At 35.5% G+C, this 8,705-nt stretch overlaps 1 protein-coding gene across 1 annotated transcript in view; it reads right to left on the reverse strand.

Moving 5' to 3' along the window:
• LOC107667860 (ralA-binding protein 1-like) overlaps positions 1 to 6,355 on the reverse strand; it is a 23,471-nt gene extending 17,116 nt beyond the window's left edge. Inside the window, exons 1-3 of the mRNA XM_016459587.1 lie at positions 6,249 to 6,355; positions 3,771 to 4,105; positions 1,485 to 1,922 (exon numbers count right to left, since the gene is read on the reverse strand). Of these exons, the coding sequence (XP_016315073.1) occupies positions 1,485 to 1,922; positions 3,771 to 4,017 (685 nt within the window). The 5' untranslated portion in view covers positions 4,018 to 4,105; positions 6,249 to 6,355. The remainder of the gene's footprint in view (positions 1 to 1,484; positions 1,923 to 3,770; positions 4,106 to 6,248) is intronic.
• Between the last annotated feature and the right edge of the window lie 2,350 nt (positions 6,356 to 8,705).

The following is an 8,705-nucleotide window of genomic DNA, read 5'->3' on the forward strand; positions in this document are numbered from 1 at the left end:
AAAAAGTGAAAAAGCATAATAGGACCCCTTTAAAGAATTTGCCACTGATGATTCAAATGCGAGTTTTGAGCAGTGTAGAGTAGCACTTGTTGTTTGTCATTTCTCCGATTACAAATGCAGACATGGTTTTATGTTTACGCAGCGTGATACGCAACGCAACGCGTAAAAAGTATAAGTCATTATAATCAGTAATTATGTCCCCACTAGATGCAACAAATGCCTCGTTTATAATGGGTTTTAATGTTTTTGTCTCGTCACTCCGGCCGGGACACGTCATCACAATATGGTAAGGGGCGCAACATTTCCGTCACACGCTTGAGGTATTCGGCCAATCACAATGCACTGGATAGCTGGCCAATCAGAGCACACCTAGCTTTTCAGAACGATGAGCTTTGTAAAAATCGACGCGTTTCAGAAAGGTGGGGCATAGAGGAGAAACAATAATGTACATTATGTGGAAAATTATGTTTTTTTTACCTTAAACCACATAAACACATTGCATTACACCAAAAACACAAAATAATGTTATTTTTAGCAACGTCATATGACCCCTTTAAATACTTTTAAACTGCTTTAAAAGTCTACATTTGGACACAGATGTGAAAACGCATTGAGAGTACAGATGTTAAGATTTGCTTCGCACATTTGTTCACTTTTATATATACACTGTTGCTGATTGTTTTTTTTTGAAAGAAAGAAATTAACAGTTTTATTCAGCAAGGTTACTTTAAATTGATCAAAAGTGACAGTAAAAATATTTATAATGTCACAAAAGATCTATATTTCAAGTAAATGATCTTTTAAACTTTATTCATCAAAGAATCTGGTTTCCACAAAAAATATTAAGCAGCACAACTGATGCCTGCTGAAAATTCAGCTTTGCATCACAGGAATAAATTACATTTTAAAATCTATTCCAATAGAAAAGTTATTTTAAATTGTAATAATATTTTACAAAATTACTATTTTGTATTTTTGATCAAATAATCACAGCCTTGGTGAGCATAAGAGACTTCTTTCAAAACATTAAGAAAATCTTACAACCCCAAATGTTTGAACTGTACTATAAATAATGAATTTTTTAAATATATTTGAATTGAGAAAATAAAAATTGGTGGTAAAAGATGTAGTATTCATCAGTCACTTTGTCTGGTGGGAGAAAAATTTAATTTTACACCCTGGCAATAGACTGCCATCCTAAATTGAAATAAGCTTAAAGGAATATTCTGGGTGATTTTTAGCTTAATGTTCATGGCATACTGTTGATAATTTGACTTCTCCCTCACAGTTTATAAGAGAATTTCACAAATAACATGTACAAGAACTTTTTATTTGTAATAATTTAGTTTAATAATAAAATAATTATTAATAATTAACATTAGGTCAGTGCATTACTGAAAATGATTGTGTGCAATAATCGAAAACAACCCAGAATATTCCTTTAAATAAACATAAACATGAGATTTCAGTTCACAGGGTCGTACCGGAGACACGATAGATGCCTTCACATTTCATGCCATAGCTCTCGATGTAATCCACACACTCTCTGAAGATGGCCGGGAGCTGTATCCCATCATACAGCGCCGTTCTCCTCACCGCTTCGGCAAAAGGCGCTCCGAAGATCGGCCGGAACGTCGTCGACGCCACCTCTGTGATAACAGGTTCGGGCTCGGCGCTGGGCTTTTTCTTCTTTTTCTTCTCTTTCCACTGTTTCACGACGTCCGCTGCCGTCAGGTCTTTGGACTTCTTGTCCTTGGCCTTCTCCTCTTTAGGCCCCTTTTCCTTCACTTTGAAGTCCTTTTCTTTCTTCTTGGAGAAACTGGGCTTCTTGAAGACGTGGATGCCCTTGGAGCGCTTCATCTTAGACGGGCTCTCGGCCTCATCGGCAGAACTGTCCTCCTGGAACGCAGCGTATCCCTCGGCTAAAGGGAGAAGTGATAAAAAAGAAGAGATAAGGTGACGAGAAGAGAAGAGAAGAGAAGAGAAGAGAAGAGAAGAGAAGAGAAGAGAAGAGAAGAGAAGAGAAGAGAAGAGAAGAGAAGCAACCTTCTTCCAATACCTGATGCTAAATAGAAACCATCCTATTAACGGCTGTGCAAAATTTACTGTCCCACTGTCTGTGTCTCTGAACATTAGGTGAGACTGTGAGGAGCAGAATGAAACGAGAGCGATAAAAAGACACTGAAAACGGCTCTAAAGAGGTCAGCTTACAATTTAGCAATATCCCCCTGTGCCAGCTCTTTTTTTAGTGATCCATTTCCCTGTCCTGACACTGCCTTCACCCTGATGCGGCTCACAAACACGGCTCTGACCCCATCAGCCAGTATGCATGATTGGCCCCTCCTCAGCCACAATAACACACCTACAGGGATGGACAAGGTGTGTCTTTAAAAGCTCCATCACTTCCTGCTTGTGTGCAATAGGCTGCTGCAGGGCGGCTAAATATAGCGGCAGGAAAACAACGAATTCAACTCTGAGGCTGCACAGAAACTGGAACATCTGCACACTGAGGGCAGAAATCCATACTATCAACTAGAGCTGGGCTATATAGCTACAAAAATGATATCTCACTAGTCTTTTGATGCTATTTCATATAAAGTACCATTCAAAAGTTTGGCGTTGGTAAATTCTTTTTTTATGTTTTTGGAAGTCTCTTATACTTATCAAGGCTGCATTTGTTTGATCAAAAATACAGTAAAAACTGTAATATTGTGAAACATTATTACAAATTTAAAAATGACTGCCTTATATATATAATATTCCTGTGATGCAAAGCTGAATTTTCAGCATCATTACTCTAGTCTTCAGTGTCACATGATCCTTCAGAAATCATTCTAATATGCTGATTTGCTGTTCAAATATGTTTGTTATTATTATCAATGCTGAAAACAGTTGTACTGCTTCATATTTCTCTACAAACTGATACATATTTCAGGATTCTTAAATGAATAGAAAGTTCAAATAGCATTTATTTGAAATAGAAATCTTCTGTAACATTATAAATCTCTTTACTGTAACTTTTGATCAGTTTACTGCATCCTTGCTGAATAAAAGTATTAATTTCTTTCGATAAAAAAAGAAAAACTGACCCCAAATTTTTGAACGGTAGTGTACTCCACATATCACAATCATATAAATATATTGCAAACTTGGGTCAAACTAATTTCTGTACATAAAAGATTCAACGATATCTTGTGCAAAGATCTACAGTGGCTCTCTAAAAGGAATGTAGGAAATAAATAATAAATATTTAAATCAAGAGAAGCTCAAATGCTACAGGATTCAAACTGAACAAATGTCTTTGTTAAATGTTTTGCATGAAACAGGATTATTATACTTAATTAAAAAATAAAAACAGAAAAATGTTACTTGTAATAGAACTTGTAACAGGGCACTTGAATTCATGTACTAAATTCATGCATTAAAAACTAAAATATAGTTACACATATTTTATAGTTTACATATTAAAAAAAAGTTAAAAAAATTAAAGAAAAAAAACAACAACTACATTTAACTTTAACTAAAATTGAAATAAAAACAGAAAACATAAAAAAAAAAAAATGAATAAGAACTATAATAGTATCTCAATGATACCAAAATAACATAACTGGCATGAAAAGCGCTCCTGTGGTTTCTTTATTTACAATGAATGTCACTTGCGTTATATCTTGTGATCTAATGCAACAACATTCAAGTCTTTATTTAGATGCAAGTATCAGTATAAGGGCATTGTTGAGTGTAAATACACAGCGTGTGTGTGTTTATCTTACTGCGTTTCTCCTTCTTCTTAAACTTGTTCTTCTTCTTGTTGTGCTCCTTTTCGTCATCGGACACCACGTCGGGCGGCTCATGGTGGTGTCCGTCGTGAGGGGGTGAGGGGTCGCCCGTACGGTACAGACCTGGGAACTTAGTGGGGCTGATCTCTTCTGAGCTCGGGGTACGAGCCACGCCCCCAGGATGCTCCGCCCTCCTCTGCTCCGCAGGGCTGCTACTGGGTGGCAGGAAGCACTCTGTCATCTCTGCGCCACCCTGCTATTGGCTCCTTGCAGCACGATGCCCAGGGATTGGCTGCTGGCTCTGATGACACGTCACCTCTCCATCTCACCTGAGGGGAAAAAACTAATTATTTAAACAAGTTATTTCAAATCCTCACACTTTAAATCCCATTTCAGGATGGCAGATTTTATGTCACACTTTCTGATGTACAACGGTGAATCTGAACTGTAAGAACGGCACAATGAGTCTGCTATCCGTGTTTGTTTAAACACATTTTGCAGACATTATGCCCTCATGGCAGCAGTGTGTTTTGTAAACAGCAGTGTTCTTGCATCAGATGAACAGATAACCTTTAAATAAATGATTGTGATGTCTCTCAAAACCCATTCTGTAAACACTGTGTGAATTTATGTGTGATTAAATGCTCAAACCAGGTGTAGTGCCGAAATTTGCTCCCTGCCAGATTATGCACCCCCTAGTATTGGTAGGTTTAGGAGTAGGTGTGGGGGAGGGGCTAGGATTAGGATTAGGCAATCAGGTAGCGACTTCAACGAGGGGGTGCATAATCTGGCAGGGGTGCAGAATTCGGCACAACACCAGTTCATATAATGTCATAATGATACCACTGCCCTCTAGTGACTATAAGGGTTTTTGCATCTCATGAATTTTCTGTCACTGCAATAAAAATGGTTTTATGGGCCGAGAAGTACAAACTGGAACACTAAAGTCACCTTCTCCATTCTAAACTGATCAATGATTTAGTGAACTATTACAATCATGATCAAAAACCCAACAACAGCACAAAAACAGTAATCAGACAAAGCTTTAAATAAACTCAGTCCCAAGCCATTCATAACAACACCTAGAAGTTGTGAAAACTTAATCAGTATAAACTAGTAGCACTTTGATCTACAATGTTTCATTAAAAGTGATCTATAAATGATTATATTGTTTGATCAAGTAAAACAATTACCTATAAACCCATATTTTGTAGGGACACATCCAAACCAACTCATTTTTCTCCATAAATACCATCATAAACTCAAAAACATGCCCAACAGAGACAGACATGTTTAATGAAGAAAAATGATCTACAAGTTCGGATCACAATGAAACAAGTATGCAACAAGAAAAAGAAAATGAGGGGTGTACTTGATTTTATCTTTCAGAACTAACAAAGTTATTACATAGTGATATAAAAACTACAAAGACAAAAGTATTTTCCTTAGAAAAACGTGCATTTACAAATCATTCACAACAAGACCAGAAACATGTATTTAGACAGTAAATATGGCAACTTTTTAGTTCATGTTGACTTTAAAAGAGTTCAGTTCACTCACAAAAGTCTCTATATAATTCAGCTTTAATGATTTTTTTACTCATCTAAACAATAAATGAGTGTGACAAATGTTAAGATAATTAAAAAGTGCATGTAAAATAATCATACTTTGTACAGTAAACAATACTTTTAGATCAGGTTTAGGCTTTAGTATGTCTCACTGCTCAAGTTTAATGTCAACTACCCATTATACATACGTACATACATATACATATATATATGTGTGTGTGTGTGTGTGTGTGCCCCCGTCACATCTAAAAAAAATAAAATAAAATAAAACAATACATTCAAAACAGGTACTCACACAATCATAGTGCTTTAAAGGCAATTTGACTAATTATGAGGAAATTATTTTCTCGACTGAAGAGCAGAATAAATCCCTCCTGTCCGCAGATTGTGCTACCTCCCATTAAAACAGATGGTAGCATAATTCGATAGCGAAAAGTGCTACCTATCAGCTTTTGCTTCCAGCATGATATTAATAAGGTGTGAGGCTTTATTAACATGTACACCTACACCAACCCTAAACCTAGCCTTACAGTAGGATACATACAGTGTTGGTAGCATAATCTGATAGGTAGCATTAACTATTTGTCAGAACACCGGACCATATGACAGACTATCTTTAAACGCGTTAAAACAATTAATGAACCACACTTAAAATATGCTTTACCCGCGAGAAAAAACATATAATACCAACGGTGCTAATAATATAATATTTAAAGGTACATAAACATAGATTAATAAACTAGCATGCTTGCTAACGAACCTCGGATTTTATGGACAAAGTCAAAGCCTCTCTCACACTATTAAAAGACAAATACACTGTATGAACGAGAAAATAAGCCATATTTCTTGACAAAATATTAGAGAACATGTACAAATATATTAAAAGAACAATCCGTCCACAAACCTTCTGTGATCAATGTAACAGCTGCATTTCCCGAAGCTTGTTTACGTCCCATCTGACACGCGCGCATGCGCAGTTGGAGGCCCCTTGAATTATGGGAGCTCTAGTTTGAGTTCTCTGCACTTGCCACCTGCTTACATAGGTTTCATCTAACGTTTCCTAGTAACAAAGGCAGCCCTTCCTAGTTATTCTTCCTCTGGTTAGGTCATTTCATGGGATTGCTGTCAAATCGCTTTAATGATTCAAGCATTATCATTTTGTTTATGGTTGTGCAACTCATTATCTGAGTTGCCAGATAAGAATTTGGACATATTTTATGGCATCCATCATAAAACTGCAGTCGAACATGCAGCTGTATGAGTCAGTGGTTACTGTTAGTGAACTGGCACCAGTGTTATTTTCATTTAACTGGGATACTTAATTGAGAGTTTTTTTAATTCTTATGTTCTCACTTTTTATTTAGTTCAAGGAAACTAATTTTGTGGGTTTTTAAATCATTTTTATTAGTTATTGTTTTGTTTTTTTAATGTCTATAGTTTTTTATTTTCATGGTAACACTTTATAATGTGTCATTTGTTAACATTAGTTAATGTATAACATGAACAAACGATGAACAGTTTTACAGTATTTATTAGTCTTTGTTAATGTTTGTTAATAATAAATATATAGTATTTCATTATTAGTTCATGTTAGTTCACAGTGCATTAACTAATGTTAACAAACACAACTTTTGATTTTAATAATGCATTAGTAAATGTTGAAATTAATAATAAATGCTGTAGAAGTATTGCTCATTCTTAGTACAAGTTAACTAAAGTAGTTAACCAATGTTAACTAATGAAACCTTATGTTAAAGTGTTACCGTTTTTATTTATGTACATTTGCAGTTTTAGTTTTAGAGTTAAGTGCATCACGTTAAATTAAATGAAAATGAGAAATGTAGATGAAATAAAATAAGTTTAAGTTATATTTTATTTCAGGGAATTTTTTGTTTACTTATTGCACATAAAAATGTTTTGGTTTTAGTAACACTGACTGGTAAATCCAAAGTCTGCTCATGACATAAAGTTACCCAATCATATTCTGCCTTGACATGAAGAGCATGAAAAATGTAACGTCCAATTTAAGTATTCAATTATTGTTTTTTGCTCAAAGCCTCCTCTCATCTTGATAAAACTGCATGACAATAAAATGTATTAAGAGCATCTGGTAGTAATGTTCAATGTGTTTCTTCACCGCATTTGGCCAAACAGTTTTCAGAAATTCATGACAGATGTGGTAGGAGACAAGGACTCTGTGTATTATAACAAATTCCTGGAAACATATGAATGTTACTGTTTCAACTTTGAAACATTCAGTTTCTTTCTTTGTTGGATTTATATGATACCACAGCCAGAACATTGTTTCGGTAGACTGTGAATGCTCTTTAAATTGGTTTCTGATCTTAAAAAAAAAAAAAAAAAAAAAAAAAAACACACAAATACTCATTTGTTTTTCTTGACTTCTGTTGTTTTCTTACTGACCATCATGTACCATCTTTGAGGGCAAACCAGTGGTGGTTCTAAGCATTTCCAAAGGCAAAAAAAAAACTAAAAAGAGTACAACTTGACAGTGATCATCATGCATTTCTATTGTATGGATTTGACATGTTCATAATAACCTATTTTGTGTTCTACAGGTAAAGGATACACGAGTTTGGAGTGACATGAGGGTAGATAGATGATGACAGAATAGACTGTGAATGATGGATTTGACCTAAAACACCCTTAAAGGAATAGTTGCATTAAAATGTGCTGAAACAGGTCAGAACAGATTTGGAGAATTTTAGCATTATGTCACTAATGGATTCACTGCAGTGAATGGGTGCCGTCACAATGAGAGTCCAAACAGCTGATAAAAGCATCACAATAATCAACAAGAAATCCACACCACTCCAGTCCATCAGTTAAAGTCTGGTGAAGAGAAAAGCTGTGCGTTTGTAAGAAACAAATCCATTATTTCGGTCTGATGGACACCCATGTTTGAATTTTAAAATTTAATTATACCATTATGTAGTAAATTTAGTAAGCCGTTTTTTCCTCATGGGGACTATTGGCTGGTTTCAGAGTTTACTTTCCTTACGGAGACATTTTGTCCTCACAATAAAGGCAACACCTGACCCACACACATATACTCACACAAATAAATTTGAAAGATTTTACAGATACAATCTGAATCCTTTTTTTTCTTCTTTTGAATTCCCCTTTTGTGGATCCAGGATTTAGAACAGCGAGTTAATTGGTTTTCTTGTCCTTTTTTTGTGGTAGATTCTATCTGAACCATTTTCTTGGAAGAATTGTGCTTGGTGTGAGACTTTAACTGCTTAACTTGCAGACGTTCCACCTTTAGCATACACACACACACACACACACACACACACACACACACACACACACTCTCTCTCTCTCTCTCTCTCTCTCT

Source organism: Sinocyclocheilus anshuiensis, unplaced genomic scaffold (genome assembly GCF_001515605.1).
Source record: "Sinocyclocheilus anshuiensis isolate Anshui unplaced genomic scaffold, SAMN03320099.WGS_v1.1 scaffold1325, whole genome shotgun sequence".
In the NCBI taxonomy this organism is placed as follows: Eukaryota; Metazoa; Chordata; class Actinopteri; order Cypriniformes; family Cyprinidae; genus Sinocyclocheilus; species Sinocyclocheilus anshuiensis.